Source organism: Lepisosteus oculatus, chromosome 7 (genome assembly GCF_040954835.1).
Source record: "Lepisosteus oculatus isolate fLepOcu1 chromosome 7, fLepOcu1.hap2, whole genome shotgun sequence".
NCBI lineage: Eukaryota > Metazoa > Chordata > Actinopteri > Semionotiformes > Lepisosteidae > Lepisosteus > Lepisosteus oculatus.
The window spans coordinates 24,565,273-24,584,352 of NC_090702.1; the positions used below are offsets into that span (position 1 = coordinate 24,565,273).

The following is a 19,080-nucleotide window of genomic DNA, read 5'->3' on the forward strand; positions in this document are numbered from 1 at the left end:
CATCTGTGGGCCCAAGACATTCTACAGTTGCTGAATGAAGGTAAATAAACCCCCATAAAAGACTTTATTTCTTTATTTCCAAAAATCCATACAAAGCCACTAGCATATGTAAGGTTTCTGCTTAGTAAACACAAACACAAAAAACATTATTTTGTCTTCATAAATCTTAGTAGTTAAATGTACTATTAACTGCCCAGTTTCAGATTACAGTTAAGTAACCTGTCTAAGTCACCTCATGCTATTATGGGTTTGTATTCACTAGAACTTTTAGGGTTAGCTGAAAAGTTGTTGGAGGTCATTCACTTTCTTTGAAGTTTTCCAGGCCAAAGCACTAAAAATTTGTCAATGAGTGAAGAGTTAATTGTGAAACAGACAAGGCTACATTTCAACTGCAGCAATACCAGACCAAGGATGTATATGACAGGCATGCTTCTTCTTATCAAAACACTTCTCTTTCTGGAAAAACATTCAGCCCGGTTTTCTAAATGTATTCACATTTGATTTAAAGAAGAAAAAGAAATGTCACAGATGTGAATTTGAAAAATTTTAAGGCCAGTCTTGAAAGCCACTGTGCACAGAACGAATAATAAAGGTAATAATAAAGAATAATTTTATTAAGGCAGACAAATTTGAAATGTTCAAAAATTCAATTATGCTTGACATTCATAACCATATCCAGATTGAAAGATGTAACATGCTATTTTGTTTGACAAGCATCAGGCAAAAAATAAATAAAATTGCTTTGTTAATTTCACCAGTGAATGAAAATGAAGCACAGAGACAGCTGAGCACAGATACTACATTTTTTTCAACCATCAGTAGGGATACATTTTCAAAATAAACTGTACATCGTTGGGATATTAAAATGGAAAATGGAGGGCTCCGATTGCTAGTACGTTGTTCAACAATAGACACCAATATCCTTTTCTGAGTTTTGTTTTCAGTTCCAGCTTCAGAATGGAAGTAGAACTGTTTGTCTGTGTGGAATCTACTGTTATCAATATCCTGTATGTCAAAGGGCTCAGGGGCACAGAGAAAAAGCCACCTTCTTCTGAAACTGGGCAGCACTGAGTTTCCCCAGTGTGGTTCTGATGCCACAGTTGCCCATGAGTGGCCCTGACTGAGCATGGGCAGAGCTGCTCTCGCAGATCTGTATTACCTGTAGCTTGCTCACCTGTATTTGAAGCTACGGGTTAGGAAAAGCACATATTGGGCTGGATTAAGACAACTTTATAGTTCTTACTGCTTTCCTTTAATTTATACTTTCACATATTAATAGTTAGAGCTCATTAATCCCAAATCGGACCTCCAATGCAAACAGGAGCTCATTGATTTGATTGTGTTTCACAGAATGATTCTACTAAAGGAGCTTAGATCTTGGGTGGTACTTTCTCTGCTGAATTCAGAACATTCGGTGTTTTAATAACATCAGGTCAAGTCAAAGAAAAACCTTTTCAGACCACTCTTGGAAATGTAAAAACACCTCGTAAAATGCGATATCATAAAATACCACAAAATAATATATGTATCTATTCTAATTAGTAATTCAGTCATCTTAAAGCAGGTACTCTAGTTTGGATTTCATGACTGAGAATGGCCAATTGCAAAGTTGCATTTCATTTGCTTTCTGATACCACACTAGAAAGTTACCTACTAAATAAGCTCAGCAACACTTTATGTACTGGTCACATTTTAATCTTTCTTTTAGCAAGAAATGCCGACCAGTAAGGATGTGTGTTGACTTTGGTGTCCTGATGCCTCTCTATCTTAACTGTTGCCAACTTTGTTATATCAGATTAGCATAATATATAAAGTATCTCATAATATATAACATAGCTTGACTGAAAAAAGAGATAAAGCTGCCTCCCCTCTTCTTCAGAATGTTCTGGAAAGGCTACGCGGAAGCTTGAGAAAATCATTAAACCCTGAATTTTCATAAAAAGGTTTGTCTAATTGAATTGGGGAAGACTGCTTTAAGGTTAGTAAAGCACTTACATACTTGTTCATGAGCTGTGCTTTGCCATAGTGACTGGTACAGGGTACAAGGATCATAAAGAAATGTATGGATGAAACCCAAACAATTAGCCTTCAGAAACACTGGTCCTGTTCCTTCATTCTCAGTATTTGTCCTGCTGCTCGGAGTGAAGAGCTAGTTTGACTCATACCAGTAAGTTTTTACGAGCTTTTGATTAATTAAAATGGCTGTTTTCATTATTTTTTATTATTAATCGTATGGTTTCATGTAAGAAATAAGCAACTGTTTCAGAAAACAGATAGTGTTTTAGAGATGGTTTTCCAAGCACAAATGTGCACTTCAGTTTGCACTGCTGCCTAAATCAACTCTATCGGCTTCAGTGCTTATAAACATTTAAAATTGGTGAAATGCAGATGTGAGAAAAACTGTATGGATTCAGAAAAAACAAAGGTCTTTTGTGTTGACAACAATTGTAAAAAAATTCAACACTACTTTTATGAATAATGAACTAAATAACTGTATGCTTTTGCTTATGAACATATTATAAAACTAAGCACCTTATGTATTATATAAAATCCGTATTTTTAAATACATTAAACTTAAACATAAATGTGACAACTCATCTCCTTTTACAATGTGCCCTATTCACTACTGTAGGATATTTAAAGCACAATATGTTAGATGACACTCCAAGCTTTTGAGAAGAAAAAAACTAAATTATACAAATATACCATTGACCTGACCACTCATATCAAGGATTAGTGCACATTTAAACATCCGCTAGTAAAGACAAACCCAGACTATGTGATAAAGACACCAGCCCTGTCCTCTTTGAAGTGTAATATTCATAACAAAGTCTGGGAACAGCTGCTGCTGTCACATCTCCTTGGACTTTTTTTTTTATTTGGCGAGTGAACAAACCGCATGATTTGTTTTAAAGTTATTTTTTGTTCTCAAAGTTGCTGAAAGCAACAGGAGGTTGTTTAAAAGTTTGCTCAAGAGGTTTCCCCAATGTCTATTAAAACAAAACAAAAACAAAAACAGCTGGTTCTCGTTCTGTTTGTAACTTCTGCCACTAAAGTGAGAAGTCATGGAAATCCCCCTGGTTTTCTGTGATATTGCTGAATGGTTGGACGCTACTCTGTAGGACCGATGGCTCAAATCACATCTCAGATTGCGTATCGCATTGGGTGCATGGATTTTCTCATCTGCATTAGCATGGCTGGGAAAGGTTTTGTGCGGTATGATTCATATCTACATTTCTTATGCTTCTGTTTTTTTCTGGTGTTGTTTATTTCAATGTAACATCAATTACTCTTGCATCAAGTTAAGTGGGAAAGTGCAGAATCAATGTAACTGGATGATGGACTATATGGACCAACGGACTGCCTGGGCAGCTGGTTCCTTGAGGGTGAAGAAGTCGGCAAGGGAGACAAAAAGGTTTCGAAACTACATGGCTGAGAGGAAGCAGCCCGTGGTAGTAGCTCTGTAAACATGTGTTTGGTGACAGGAGGTGCAGATAGTGAGAAACATGCCTGACAGAGTTTGAAGAACCCCAGGAAAAGGAATATAACCATGACTGGGTCAGGGTACAGTCTTAGATACTACGGAGCTTAGTAGCACAAGCAGTAGGGTTTGTGAAAGTGAAATTTGGTAGGCTTACAATGGGGAAAAGGAATGTATTGTCTTCCACATGAACATGGGAATAGCATGTTCAATATGAGCTAATCTAAAAGTTCTGGTGACATGACAATAGATCCTCTTCCACTTGTAGTGGCTGTGTGTCAATCTGAATATGCCATTTGATAATGTGTTCCGTCTCTCTGTCAGTGACAGTTGGATATACAGAAGTATGAAAAGATGAAAATGTAATGCAAACACACTGACTAGCAGCCTTCCTGGAATTAACTAAAACGCTTGCATTCCCACGAGAGATGCAGAGAGATGCTGTCCATCTAAGTGTCATATGAGCCAAGATGCAAAATTGTGCTGCCCAAAGAGAAAGGCAGCCTGTCGCAGGATGTTTTTTGTTCTTGCCAAGATGAGAAGCAGATGGCCCTGAACCTGGCGAACGGTTATTTTGGCTCAGCAGCAGATGATAGCAGGTAATCAAAATGCCACATCCTATGAAAGCATTGTCACTCTTCAGGCATGATTTGAATCAGTAAAGTCATCACCATGACTGTAGAACTGGGATCTATAGAAGCTGTGAGCTTAGGGCTTTTTAGATTCATAGGATTGTACATGAACAGATAAGGAAGACCAGATGAAAACAGGACCTATATAAAAACATAAGAATGGTTTCAAAATGAGAGGAGGCCATTTGACCCATTTGGTAGTATTTCAAGAAATGGCAGAATATGTCCTTCAACATAATGGCTGGATAGCTTGTTCCATAGTCTTACTGTCCTTTGTTGTGGGCATATACAGTATACACCACCTGGAAAGGGTATAAGGGATATTGGGACTCTGGCTGTCTGGCTGGGTTAAAAGGACACTTTTATCTGCTGGTCTGTGTTGTAGACTACAAGAAAAAGTGTGACGTGAGAGTACAGAAAGCACCTGACCAGCAAGTGAATCTTGAGGTTGTCAATAGTTAATGCTAGCAGATGAGCTGGTACTATAACTTATTGGGCAAAGGTGTGATCTCTTTATTTATATTGGAAATGTCATGTGATCTGATGTGCACCCACCCAGGCAAATGAAATAACTACAACTATCTGTAGTGTATATTTCCTATATTTATTATTCTACTGTGTATTGTGTTACATGTTTAAGCTGTGTATACAAGTTTGAGCTATGCATTCTACAGTGTGAATAAGGTATCCCATTTTTGCTAACATTCAGCTTGTGTATATTTTGTAGATGGACTCACACCCTTTTATTATTGTCTGTTACAGTCCGTGTTTATATAATACAAAATATTTGGACCCTTAGCACATTTTATTCTCTTCCTGCTTTATAAGAAAGCTTATAAACTAAAGGAGGTGATTTAGACCATCTCAGTCGTGATTCTAAAGTATCACAATATATCTACTGAGTCCTAAAGCAGGGTTTCAAACCCCAGTGAGACCATCTGGTTTGAAGTCTGGTTACTTCAACAAATGATGACCTTAAGTTAACATATTTAACATTTTATTTCTCATTATATGCAGTTAGTGATACAAAGCTACAATGCATTTCAGAGTACAGTCCAGATGAATTAATGGATAGACTGTGGCCTTATAATCATTTTTTCTATTACATCTGTGATAAATATTGTCCTAACAAATTATTTGTGTACAGTATGTTCACAGAAATGATCTCTCCTGTCCACAGCAGTGGAAATGGCCAGGAATGAAGTATGTCACATTATTTGTGAGGGCCCATGCCCATGGTAGAAGCAGGCCATGCCCTTTTGCTCAATACGGTATGCTGAGGAAAGGCAGGTAAATATAAGTGATGACACAAGAAGCATAATCTTTGAACCTTCTATGAGTTCAGAATTATCATGTGAACACATGAACTTTAAGATACTTATTTCCATATAATTCCTGTAAGAAATATATGCCTGTATCCATGTGCAAATGTAAAAATGATCAAATATAATTTAATATACAGTTAATATTTTGTATTTATCAATTTCTTAAGGACTCTAACAATATCACGAAGAATGCGTGTTTGTAATAATCTGGTGCATACCTTTAAACGGTAGCAGCTAAACTATCACATTCTTTAATTCCTTGTTTACTATGGAATCCTGTATAGCCTATCTAAAACAGAGTTGCAGTGTGCTGTGTTCGGGGCCACTCTGATTACTGATTCACTAGTAAAAGATTTTTATTCAAGAAAGATTCACAGTGAAGCTATGTCTCACACATAATCTTATTTGAGGTCAAAAGCCACTGAGCAATTAGGCTGAGCAATGAATGTACCCTCAGAAAAACGACTGTTTAAGTTAAGTAAATTAGAATAATATGGTTGTTGATAAAGAGATGTGGCTTGAATGGAATTAAAGTAAAAGGGAAATATGAACCTTACATTTACCTTTTCTGTTTTTACTTTATTTATCTTCAATGTTTCTCACAATGTTTCTTAGAGCTGATGAAACTGTGTGTGTTTTCAACAGTATACAAGAAGAAGGAACTGTCTGAGCTGAACTTTTAGTTCTCTCTGGAGCGAAGCTCTTCACAGGTAACAGTAGATGTACAGTTATGTAGACCATGCTGCTATTTATAAGACATGATAAATTTGAACGAATCGGGAAGGCATCCTCTTACCACAGGTGGAACAGTAACAAATGTAGTACAGTGAAAACATTAAAGTGAAATTATGTTGTGGTTAGTATGGTTAGTAGTACAATGAAAAACAATCTGGCAATAAAAAATCTACATCTTTCATGTATTTATGCACAATAAAATTATTTCTCCATTATTTTATTTAAATTTAGGATTGAATAATCAGAAGGAGTTACAAACAAACCACCTTCTGACATTCTGTGGCTCTGTGTACAGCATATAACAGTAGCAGCTCCTTAACCTACACACTCCAACAAAAGATAAGCCACTTTCGAAATTGTGTCTTGTCTGGTCCTAGGCAATACTGGCCCACAAGCTTGTCTTAGGGACCTACTGCATTCTTCACAGCTTCAGAATGGCACAGGGTCTTGTGATGATGAACATGGACATGGTCTGACCCATCTATCTGACTGTGCCCAAGTGCCATTGGACTCGGACAGTAACTGCTGTTGTTGAGACATTGATGATGAGCTCTTCAGTGTGTGACACTTCTTCGGGTGTGTCCTGCTGACAAATGGGTTCAAGATCAGTGCTGTTGTTAAGACATTTAGCCTACGTTGAAACAGACACTCCACCATACCCTGTATCCTGCCTCACCCAGCTCATGTCGTGGTAGTATGTGGAAAACAAGCCTTTAGAGTAGTCAGCTTGCCCCCTTCTGCACTGACCACCCCTATTCCTACCTCTTGATTGCCTTAGCTTTGGAAATCTGCAAATATGCACAGTGTGGGTACCCTTTATGCATTTCTCAATTTGTAAAAGCTAAGTGTGAATGTCTTTGTCACCCCAAGATTCAGAACGTGCTCTAGAGGCAGGATTTGACCCAGTATTAAGGTATTATCTTTTTCCACTAACAAGGTTCTGTTCATAGTCATCTCCAGCATATGTCATAAATCTAACGATGGGATTTACTGTGTTGTATTCAGTGTTAAGGAAAGTTACTTTTAAAAGTAATCCATTACACTTACTAGTTACTTGTTTAGGGTTTTTTTTGTAATCAATAATTACTTTAAATGATAAATTAAGACAGAAGAAATTGATTTTAGGAGGCAATAACTTAACATATTGACTATACACCCTACATACAGAAGATCACTGTAACATTTACTTACTTTTTACTTAATTACTTTTGATCACTTTTTTAAATTATTTACCCCATCTTAAAAAGTAATCCATTACAGAATTAATTTGTCACTGGATTACTTTTTAAAGTGACTTTATCTATTACAGATTGCAGTTCACCTAACTAGACTTGCTTCATCTCAGGCATTCAGTTCACATTTGTAATGTGTATGATGGCAAATCCTAGTGCATTTGAAAATAATTTAATCATTTATTTAGGCAGCAAGGGAGATATAATTTCAAATGATATCCTTGTGACATCAAAGACAAAGTTTTAATTTTCGGGGATGGGCAATTCTCTTAATGACTTTGATGCATATGCTACAATGAGTTGATACTTAAACATAATATTAAAGTTATTAATGGACTAAACTTGGCAGGGAAGATTTCTTTTATATAACACAATTAGCACCGAAAACAAATTATAATTTAATAATTTGTATCTACTGGGTGTATTACACGTTTCTTTGTGGGTACATTTTGATAATTGTAATATGTTGCCTTATGCAGCGTTGGGGAAAGTTAATCTTAAAAAGTAATACTTTATAGTTACTAACAAGCAAATACAAGTTACCTGTGTAAGAGTTTACATTTTAAAATTAACAAGAAAATGGAGGACATTACTTTTAGAAGATGATGCATTACTTTGCATTGTAACTGTAAACATGCTACATACTGTAGGTCATATAATGTTTTTTTCCTCCCAACCTCGTGTTAGTTTTAAAAACTAATCCTACTTACATAAGTAACTTGTAACTGTATTGTTAGATTACCTTTGTTATTAAGTTGTTAACTGCTATAGAAATCTGTAAATGGCTCTGTGGCAAAGCGTTGCAAAGGGGACTATACCAAATCAAACTATTGATTGAGAAGCACCTTTCATCATTAACGGCGTTAATATGGGGATGAAACGGTTAAAACTGTCACTGGGTGGTTAGAAGACGTAGTTGTCCTCAAATCTTTTTTTATGCTGCTCCAAATTTTCCCACAATTTAGCCCTAAAGCGCTCCCTCTCAATACAAAAGAGGAAATCTTTCAAAACTGCTTTCAGCTCAAGAATGCCTCTTTAAAAATGCATGGACCCACTCATTTAAAACCACTGTGAGCTTGGTTTTCCTCTCATTCCATATACCTGGGGTTCCTCGGAAAAATTAAAAATATTTTTCTAAAAACCTAGAATGTATCATAATGGGCCTATAAGATTATTATTCATAATAGGTTTTTGAATAAAAATAGTAATAAATCAGATTCTTACCATGGAACTGCATGACTGCTTCAGAATTATAGATGTTTATATGCAAGCGGGCACTTCATGCTAGAAACAAATATGCGTCGCTTCCACTACACTGTTGTTTATATTAAAGCGCAAAGCCTCTGTGAACTGTGCTTCAAGTTAAACACTATTTTGAGTAATCGATCTTGGTTTTAGTACTTCCTGCAGTAATTTGCGGCCGTGACTATTGATTGTGTTCATTTCATTCGCTCCCAGCCCTGACGCCGTTCTGTCTGCGGGGGCGTGGCCTCGCGATGAAAAGGAGGGATGAAAACACCGAAAATTCCTCTCAGATCCACCTTCTTGGGGGTCCCAGAGCTGTTTTTTTTATGAATGAACTGGATGCCAGTGACAAATTAACCACTTTCTTTTTAGGAAAGACAGAAGACATATCCTAATAAAGTCCACACCGAAACAAATCAACAAATCGCAGCTCTGTTTCCCGCTATCCAGACTGGACAAAACTATCCAGACTTCATTTCCTCAAGAAAGGAAACGAAAGGAAAAGTCACACAAAATCTGTGCATTTTAATTGTCACGCCTTTAATAGAAAAGAGTAGGGTTGCCAAAACGGCACTTGTTTATTTATTACTTTCATGTTTACAATGAAAGCTGACCACTAGGGAAAACGAATCCTTTCGGTATAGTAGGACTCTCTTTTTTTGTCTGATAGCAAGAACAAATTATTTAAGCTACATTATATTTGGGGTTAAAAAATAGAGAGGAGAGAAAGCTTTTTTTTTCATTCCATCGCCATTGATTTTTTGGGGGAGAAAGGTTGTAAAACCCCCAATCACCCGCTTTCTGGTATTTAAAAACATCTTTGGCGCTATTGTATTGAGTGGAGTGAGTAGGGAGGGCTATTCCTCGTCGTTGAGCTGGCTGGTCAGATCGTGGGAAAGTGCCTCCACGTACAGCAGTATATTCTTTGTCACTGTTGTTCTTCTGTAATTGATCTCACTTCATGTCGATGGGCGGAATACTTCAAAGACACATGTGGCTGTTGGAGGTCGGTCTGCAAGCGCACGCTTTCAGTCACAAACGCACTGCTTACTTTCGGACTCCAAAAAAAAAAAGAAAAGAAATCCCGTAACAGGAATTCTAGTGGGCTATATAAGCAGCCGTACCCAGAAATGGGGAATGCGTTTTTTTAGGGAAAAAAAAGAGTGAGACGCAGCTGTGGTATCGTGTATTTTTTTCCCTTGTCACCAGAAATCAATTAAAACATTTTTTAAATTTAATTTCGGTTTGTCTATATGATGTCTTTTTTTCGTTATGATATCATGGCGACACTGAAGTCCTGTTACTGTTGTAGACTAAGAGGAATTTGATTGTTCGCTTTCTTCTATTAACATTTTAAAATCCTGTTTCCTGTGGATATTAATTCGTTTATGCATTTTAAAAACATATTCTTAATGTAGTAACATCATATTTAAGGGTTTTTACAGCTAGACTCTCTTTGTAATGAGACTTAACTATTCGTTCACGGCGCGATATTGAAAAATGCACGATTTGTTCAAATTAATGTGGTTAATACCAGGTAAAGATAATCTCACGAAAGCACGATGCGTATTTATGTCCAATAATTCACCTTGTAAAAATGTATGTATTCCATAATGTGCATTATTATTTCCATACAATCACAGGCAAAATATCATAAACAAAATAATTCCGTTATAGGAGCATATTGACTCTTATTATACAACATTTTAAGTTAGTTAAGTGCTGTATTGTTGTATGTACCAACGCGCGTATATTGCCTTTTCCTGCGTGATTTAAAGATTGTTTTACTTTCACCATTAAATAAGTGACCATTTTTTTATCGTCCGCTTTCTCTTTTTTCTTTAATTTAGAACTACATTTTGCATACGAAAGGCGGATTTGCGTTTGTCCTTGGTGTATACCTACACAGTCCTTTAACTGTAGCCTATTATGAAATGCGGGATTTCCTGGCCTGTCTCTTTAAACCTGTTGGATCCCAGCCACTGAGATGAATGGTGCTGGACACGTGAGTTTGTCTCAATGTGGTCTCTCCTCTTAACGCCGCAGAATTTCTCATGTTTTCTCTGGATACGGTCCAACCTTAGTTTTTTTTCGCTGTGCCTCCTCCGTCTTGTGTTTTTTTTCTCAACCCCCTCCTCTGTTTTCCACCCGCAAGGAAAGGTGCTTTTTTAACCCATCCTCATTCAATCCGTGGGCTGGCCTCATAATTTTTACCAACCCCTGCAAAAAGATCTTTTTTTCCCCCCCGTAAACTCTTATAAACCAGCACTTATGATTTGTAAGTCACAGATCCTTTAAAACAGTGTGCATGCTCTTGACAGGAAAGTGCGGTGTCACCGTTTCATTTCAAATGTGTCCCGTCCCAATTTGTACCAATGGAATCTAAATTCCTATCTAGCACTGGCTTATTTTCGTATTAAAGCAAAAAAACAACAACAACCCAAAATACAGGAAACAAAAACAGTAAAAACAAAACAAAAAAGGGACATTTTGCGTACCAAATACCGCAACAGCACGTGCTATTCCCAGCATATCAAGGGGTTGAGTTTTTTGACTTGTCGGTCCTTTTATTTTTTTTCCCCCTGTTTTTGGTTTCGATCATCCTTATTTATTACTTTTGTGTGGAAAACTCCCGATTCTTACAACAGAAGATCTCCCCCTCTCGAGTTCCGCACCAGGACGTCCGGTGTGCAGAATCAGACCTTGTTTTAAGAGTTGAAGGTGCAGGAGATTACAATTTTGTAGAAGTCACCATGAGTGCACGGGGCGAAGCAGCCGGCCAGACTTCTGGATCCCAGGAGCAGCCCTCGACAGCAGAGGCTCCGAAACGAGGACCCGGCAGACCACGGAAGCCGCAGCAAGTCAGTCTGTTTCTTTTTCTTTGAATCGATATCATTTACTAGAAACGGGCAATTGTCACTGCTCTTCCAGCAGCGTCTTGGAGATAGAAGCTAGCCCGGCCGTTGAGCACCTATCGCCACTGTCTGAATTTCGTTCAGTGCGAAGATAATAGATCTGTGTGATTTTTAATGTAGTGCAGATATTTTAAAACCCGAGATCTTTAAAAGGAACACGCGCTGACTCTGAGGAATCCTGTCCCTTTAAAAGTTTTAAGAGAAGGTTAAAGCTGAAGAAATAGTAGAAGTGGTGGTTGTAGTAGTACATTGTGCTGGTTTCGTTACTGTTACGATCGGGTTACCCTGAACCGTCTATGTGACTGAAACGCTTTTTGGAATTGTTTTCCTTCACCTAGGTGGATCTTCAAGATTAAATCAGTGTGATATGATTTAAAAAAGTAAACTTGGAAAATATTTTACATTCAAATACTGCTTTAATTGTAGTATTGATGTGTTCATTGAAGAAGATAAGTATTACTTTTGTTTTGACTGTGTAGATCCACAATCGAAACACGTATTACTTTTTAAAAACCCATTCATGTTTTATCTGTGAAAGAAACTGTGAAATAGTTAGCATTTAATGAATGGAGTATATAATTGAGTTCCTCGCTGTCCTTGCATTTTTTAAAACTTCTTGAATGTGGAAAATGCAGTATTTCAGTTTAGAATGGAATTTAGCTGTATTTGTTTCCATATTTTGTAATGCACAGATATGAGCTACCACTCTTCAGAGTAGTGTCGAGAAACTAGCTTCGTAATAATTAAAAGGTTATTGGTGTACAAGCAAATAAATTATGAATTAAAAAAATGTTGATTTCTAGCACATATTATGTTTATGTTATAATCGTTATCATATGTTATCTTAAAAAGCCGGTGCCTTTTTTCCAATTAAAATGCAGAATGTGCGGTACAAAAATTAAAATTGGCGCTTGAAAAAAACTTCATAGGGATTCGGACTACTCAGCTCCACCACATCCTGCAGTATTGGTAAGAAAAAAGCACAGTTATATTTTGATCTGCACATGTTTGAGAGCAATGATTCACCACCCAAAGGAAGTATTATATGAATCATACATATTTGTTTTCAAATAACTGTATTGCTCATTGTTAAAATCTAACATCATCATGTATTTACATTGAATGCCTTATCGTCTTATATGTATGCGTACAGCAAATGTTGGCGTCAGTTTGGGAGGTCATTTTACTTAGTTTCAGAGGTAGCTTCCTATAAACCACATTTTAGGTTGGATCAGAAAGGGGAGAGTAAGTAGTCCAGAATATACCTTTGAGGTATACTGTGAGCTATATGACTTTTAAACTAAATTGGTATTGTGCTGCGTTACCCATGTAGGATCCAATGGTTGAACTTTTAATGTTATTATTTGTGTACACTAGGTGTACAACTACGAGTTAATTCGCACGTTGCAGTCATTTTGAAAGTGGAGCTATGTCACTTTCTAAAAATGCTTTAAAATAGCATTCTGAAATCACGCGATCCTCTGCAATCTCAGAAAACTGCACATTCCACAATCTGTGGTGTAGTTTACCACAAAATACAGCATATGGTATTGACAACTATTCTGAATGTATGAAAACAAGACTCTAATAAAAATAAAACACGCACACAACACAAATATATAATTTGCATAATTTACAATGAAAATGCACTACTGCTGTAGAGGGTATATATGTGCTGCTACACAATGTTTTTTTTTTTCATTTTGTTATAAAATAAACGAAACTTTTCGTATGTCAAATTTCTGCGCAAGGGTGATTAGTAATTTTATTTTAAAAACATTAGAACAGGTTTAAAGAAAACTTTGTGACCTTGAATGGATATGAAACCTTAATTTTGATTTTAAATGTGAAAGCTTCTATGGTAATGATAATATATTTTTTTTATTTATCATTTACCGTCTCGGTTAGTGTTTTAAAAGTTTCTTTCAAATATAATGTGCAATTTCGTTCTGCGTGATCTCATTTTCTGTCTCTTACTCTTTCTCCGTCTGCTTACATACTGTACAAGTTTTAGAGCAGCACTGCGTTAAAATGGACCCCCTCTATCCAGAAGGGCTGGTTTTGAGTCTGGTGGCAGGATTATTGCCCTGTTCTGTTTGTCTCACAAATTGTATTCGCCTTGTCTCCACAAGGAACCAACCGGAGAGCCTGTCCCTAAACGACCGCGGGGAAGACCTAAAGGAAGCAAAAACAAGGGCCCTTCAAAAGCCGCTCAAAAGGTGAGATTCCAGCAGCTTCTGCATGTTGCCATTCCTCCACTACACATCGGTCTTCAAGTCATTCCAATCACACAACAAGACAGCAGTTTGAGATGCTTCATTTTCACCTGTGCTAACAGAAACAGACCAGCCTTTTCTCTTTCCATCTGTAAGCCTGAAAATAAAGTTGTGTTCAGCTGGAAGGCTATGTTGAATGCCTCGTTAATTGTAATTTAACTAAATCAGAGCAAATATAGAAATATATATATTTTTCTATTGACAGTGCAGGGGGTTCATTCTCATAATCTGTCACAATTTGACCCTGCCTGTCTTCTCTTGTCTCAAATGCATTTGAAAGGTGTGTACAGTCGTGTCTCTTTTTGATGTTATATCTTATTTTTTTAGAGAAATAGATAATTAAAAAAAATATTTGTATATCTTGTGATTTAGTAAGAAGGTTTATACCATAATTAAAATGTCTGACCCTACAAGTGTGTTTACCTTCACATTCATCACTGTGTATTACTTTACTGTGATTCCCATTTTATTTTTTGGTGTCGTAAATCAAAAGCTGAAGTTTGAGAAATAATTTAGATTTAATGTTAATATATAAAATCTAATGTACAAAAATGCATATACATCATAGTTTGTATGTTTCCTTCCTAACACTGTAGGAAACGGGGGTGGGTTGCAATATGTGAGCTTAGCTGTAAAATGTAATGGTTAAAGCACTATGTTAGGTCTAATTTACTCGTTCCATTGGTTGCATCAGTAGAAAGCACTTATTCAGGGTTACTTACCTTTTATTGATAAATTCTTAAAAGGATGGCACGAGAAAGTACTAAGGTTTTCCTTATAAGAACAATGTTCATGATCTTATATTTTGTAGTGCAGTGTATGAGGCTGCCTGCTTGATGTCTTAATTAGACATATTGAATGTTTTGCCTTTGAGTGGTCAGGGTGCTGGATCAGCACAAACCACAGTCTGGCAAGATCAAAAGCAGTGCTGCATAAAAATATACACCCTCCAGGCTAGGTCGCTGAATGGGAATTGTAAGTTTTGTTGCACGTATGCCTGAAAAAGTAACCCGTCTTAGCATGCCAGTATCCTTAGTATGTTGTGTGATCTATAAAATAAATATTTATTTGTTTTTGTTTTGTTAGACTGTTTGCATTAAATGCTAAATTTTGTTCCTCTTATGTAAACCTTTTTAAAATTGCTGAGCAGTCATCATGCTCTTTTGTCAGTGCACAGCTCGGCTGACACATAGGGGTATTGCTGGAAAATTATATTAATTTATACTCCCATGTTTTATGCATAATAATATGCAATTTATGGTTTTGCTAGAACATCAGTAGGCTTTCCTGTTAGATTAATTTTGACTCATTTGGTCAACCTGTTACTGTTACATGTGTGTTAATGTGTAGATTGAGTTGCGAGACCAAATATCCCCCCAGTATTGTATGAAACATGAAATGAAGTGAAAGGTTGGGCTATTTCATCAGTCTGGCAAAAACGACACAATTTGAGCAGAATCAACTCCAAATGTTAAAAGGAATAAATTGTATTTGAGCAGAGAAAAGATTTCACCAGTCTTATTCCCACTAACTTGACATTTTGACAGCTCCTAATATGGTATTTAAATGTTATGAGTGAAGAGAGGTATCTTAAAATTCAGGTCTTTGTATTTATTAGTACAGGCCAGAATGTGGAAAGTTATTTGGCATCCACTGCTCTTCATGGTTTAAAGTATTAATGCATATTTGCCTTAAGGCCCCAGGCAGGTTTGGATGTGATCATTTATTTAGGTGCTTCAGACAAAATAATAGTACAGTACATTCTTTTTCTTTGGGAACACACAAGAAAGTCAGGTAGACACCAGTCTTATGGCACTGTTAAGACAAAGATGTAAATTAGAAGGCAAAGAGAGTCATAACAAAAAAGCTCTTTCACTTAGACATTCTGACATAGCCAGTCAGTTCTAATAGATTTTTTATAAGATTGTTTTTCAGTTCCACTCATGTGCTCTTAACATGCCTAGTTTTGCAACATCTAAAATGGATTTAAACAATTATAATACATCCTCATTTTCCCCCCCTTCTTTTGATGCCTTTGCATGCAGTCTTTGTTGCTCCAAAAGTGAAGTCAAGCCTTTCTGAAAGGAACTGAAAGGCTGAACAGGACTGAAATCAAAAGTTGAAGGTTGTAAAATAATTCAGATTTTGTTATTTTAACTGAAGGAAATTGTGCATTCTTGTTTCTTGCAAGGAATTGATTGTAAGACTAAGAGAGGCTACAGCAAGTTAAAATCCATTATCATCAAGATGTTGTAAGATTGGTCATGTTCTCTATACCTCTGTTGCACAAGTGCTATTTTATGAAGGCTGGTGAGGGAAAGCACTCATGTCTACTGGTCTAGCCTTTTGCTGAAGACACTATTTATTATTTGCTTTATTAATAACTGGAAAGGACATGTTGAACTGGGGAAAGACTTTTTGAAGAAACTTGTATCCTGCACCTCAAGCATTTTGCTGATCATTTACAGCCTATTATGTAATATGGAAAGGTGTAAAACACTGCAAATACCAAAGGGAATAAACAGTGGCTTACTCTTTAACGAATAACACTTCAAGTTTTCTTCAGCAGTGTATGAAACAGTATGTTGTGTTAAATGCACAATTCATGAAAAAAGATGGACAAACTGCAAATTAGTGATTTAATTGCAAAATTAAAGGGGCTGACGTTTACGAGTTAGAGACTTCTATAAAATGTAAATCTAAAAATGCATGCCTCGATTGAGGACAAATGCTAGTTTTAGAAATTATAACCTTGTTGGAGTGAGGCTTAATTAATGTACATTTCAAATAATATTCCGTATGCAACTAGGAATTGGTGTGGATTTGTATCACCTCTATTTACTTCAGTAAATGTTGTATATATCTTTTCATGTGCTCAGTTTGATTATGTCCAGTATTTGGTCAAGCCACCCAAATACTGCTGAAAAAATTAGCTCTGCACAACATCCTAAAATCAGAATGGTATTAGATGGGCCTGGGGATAAATATCAGGGTTGAACAGGAGTACATGTACTGTAGCTGTTCAGCACTTTACATGGGAAATTCAAACTTGTATGGAAATCTTTACTTAAAATGGCAGTTTGATTGACAACAATGAAAGAAACATACCATATACTAGTATGTAAGTAATACAACAAAAACAAGGGAAAATTCCCAAATAAACTTGCATTTAAGATCCCATTCGTGCTCTTGTATTTAGAGATCATCTTTACTCAGATTGCATAATCTCAGTTAAATGGATCAATTTAAATGTCTTGTTAGCTAGCATTGATATTATTTTTTTTCCAACCAGCGGGGTATGAGACCCAATCCAAATTGGGAATTAAATGTTTTTTTTGCTGATTTTTACCTTGAATATCAGTCTGTGAACTGTTAGTTTGGTGTCAGGCACACTGCACATGCTTGTCTGTGGAACACATTCGAATTTCATGCTGTAAAACTGTGTTGCAAATGAGTCATTAACTTTATTTTGATACTTTCTGTGAAATATTTGTTGGTGGGAAACTTCAAGGAGGGTACTGTAGCTATAGTGGTGTTTCTGAAGGCTGACAATAAGGTTTATAAATAATGAAACTTAATTAAATTCATTGTGTGACACAAAGTATATTGTTTTGTGCATATTATCACACAACATTAAATTATATATGACCACAATGTATTTCTTGGTTTACAAAACAATATTGTCCTTGCACATTTATCATGTTAGAGATTTTTAACATAATGTTTTAAGTAGATTATTTTTTTATTGACAGGCGTTCAGTGAAAAATGAATCTGGTAATTATTTTAAAATGAGGTCCATGAGGTCCTTAATGACCAAAGCTCCATTAAGAAGTGAAATGTCATAGGGCACATATGTCTTTTCCTCTGAAAATAACTGCATGCACACATCAGTGAAACACTCAATGTACTTCAGCAGGGTTTTAGCAATTTCCCTCATATATACTATTAATAATTCAATTTTATGTTACCCTGTTTAAATGTTATTATCCCAGGAAGTCATGAATATTATTCTTGTTGTTTTTAGCTATGTAGAATTTAGGAGTGTTAATATTAAATCAAGCATAGAGAAGCAAATACCAGTTTCTTCTCAACATTAATTTATATATCATTTGCTCTATATAATGCAGAATCTCAAGTGCTTCCTCCAATCTGCTCTTGGCATGTTAGGAGTCAGAGTCAGTTACTGGAACTGCTTTTCATTTTTTACTATCATTATCAAGCAGGAGGTTACACCAGTCAGCCCAGTGTGCAATATCCCAGTACAAGCAATCCTGAATGTAGCTTTGTAATAATTTTGTCACCTTGCTCTATTATATATTGCAGTGCTATATTTTCTGATAGTTTTTTTTTTAAATCTGAAATAAAATCTACAATTTTGGGAATGCAGTTGGTTTTTTAAAGTCTAAAATATTTCAAAGGGAGTTTAGAGAAATTTGACATGCACGACTAGGTTTTCGTCCAAATCATTGCTTTTCAAATGTGTTTATTAAAATGTGCATGGGTTAGTTAATCTAAAAAAAAATCACTGTCCCCTTTCAACTGGTTTTAAATGAAAACATCAATATAACCATCCTAAAATAAGGAAAAAAGCAAAGTAGTACTGAACATATAAGACACATTTATAAAGTGGGATGCACCAGTAATCCAACAACCCCTATAATTCCTCAGCACAAGTTCTTACAGCTCAAATAACAAATCATGACATTCTACTAGAGTCATGCTGTATGGTGTCTTAGATATTTATCTGTAAGATGTATTCACAGAGTAGTCCTCTGAGATGCAATATCCCTTGCGTACTAATACCGTTTGCAACAGTTTGGCAACAATTCTTAAAAGGTAGGTAACATTTAAATGTTACATTTCAATAAAACCTAAAATTTATTTTTATTTAATATGCAAGACTCTTAAAATCTTAAGTATAATCTTCACTCCAGCTCAAACTCTTTGGCTTTGTGGAGATGTTAGCAATGTTTTGGTTTTATGTGGTCAATATCTTCCCCTCTCATTGACCACTGTCAAACCCCTTGTGCACAGTTACCCATGTAGTGGCATCATGATCTTTCTTTGCATGTAAGGGGGTTGAAAACATTGTAGGTTGTTAATGTACCTATAACAAACACATCTTCTTAGCATCAGTTGCAGGGTTGCACGTGTGGGTACTTGACTATTAAAATAAAATACTTAATTAAACAAATAAAGCATACTTTGTTTCCCTCTCAGCAACATACATGTTCTTGG

At 36.1% G+C, this 19,080-nt stretch overlaps 1 protein-coding gene and 1 long non-coding RNA gene across 6 annotated transcripts in view; one reads left to right on the forward strand and one right to left on the reverse strand.

Annotated features, from left to right (window-relative positions):
- Positions 1–593: 593 nt before the first annotated feature.
- Positions 594–9,610, reverse strand: LOC107078050 (uncharacterized). 2 transcript variants are annotated; one of them, XR_001479024.2, is made up of 2 exons: positions 8,630–9,610; positions 594–6,756 (listed from the first exon to the last, which is right to left on the reverse strand). It is a non-coding gene; the product is annotated as an uncharacterized lncRNA (long non-coding RNA). The 2 variants fall into 2 exon arrangements; XR_001479025.2 differs by having other exon boundaries at positions 594–6,759.
- An 898-nt stretch (positions 9,611–10,508) lies between these two features.
- hmga2 (high mobility group AT-hook 2) overlaps positions 10,509–19,080 on the forward strand; it is a 71,221-nt gene continuing 62,649 nt past the window's right edge. The window contains exons 1-2 of one of the 4 annotated variants that reach the window (XM_069192320.1): positions 10,509–11,511; positions 13,698–13,784. In XM_069192320.1, the coding sequence (XP_069048421.1) occupies positions 11,404–11,511; positions 13,698–13,784 (195 nt within the window). In that variant the 5' untranslated portion in view covers positions 10,509–11,403. Of the gene's footprint in view, positions 11,512–11,813; positions 12,535–13,697; positions 13,785–19,080 lie in introns of those variants that run through there. The other 3 variants (XM_069192319.1, XM_069192318.1, XR_011190075.1) reach the window with 3 other exon arrangements.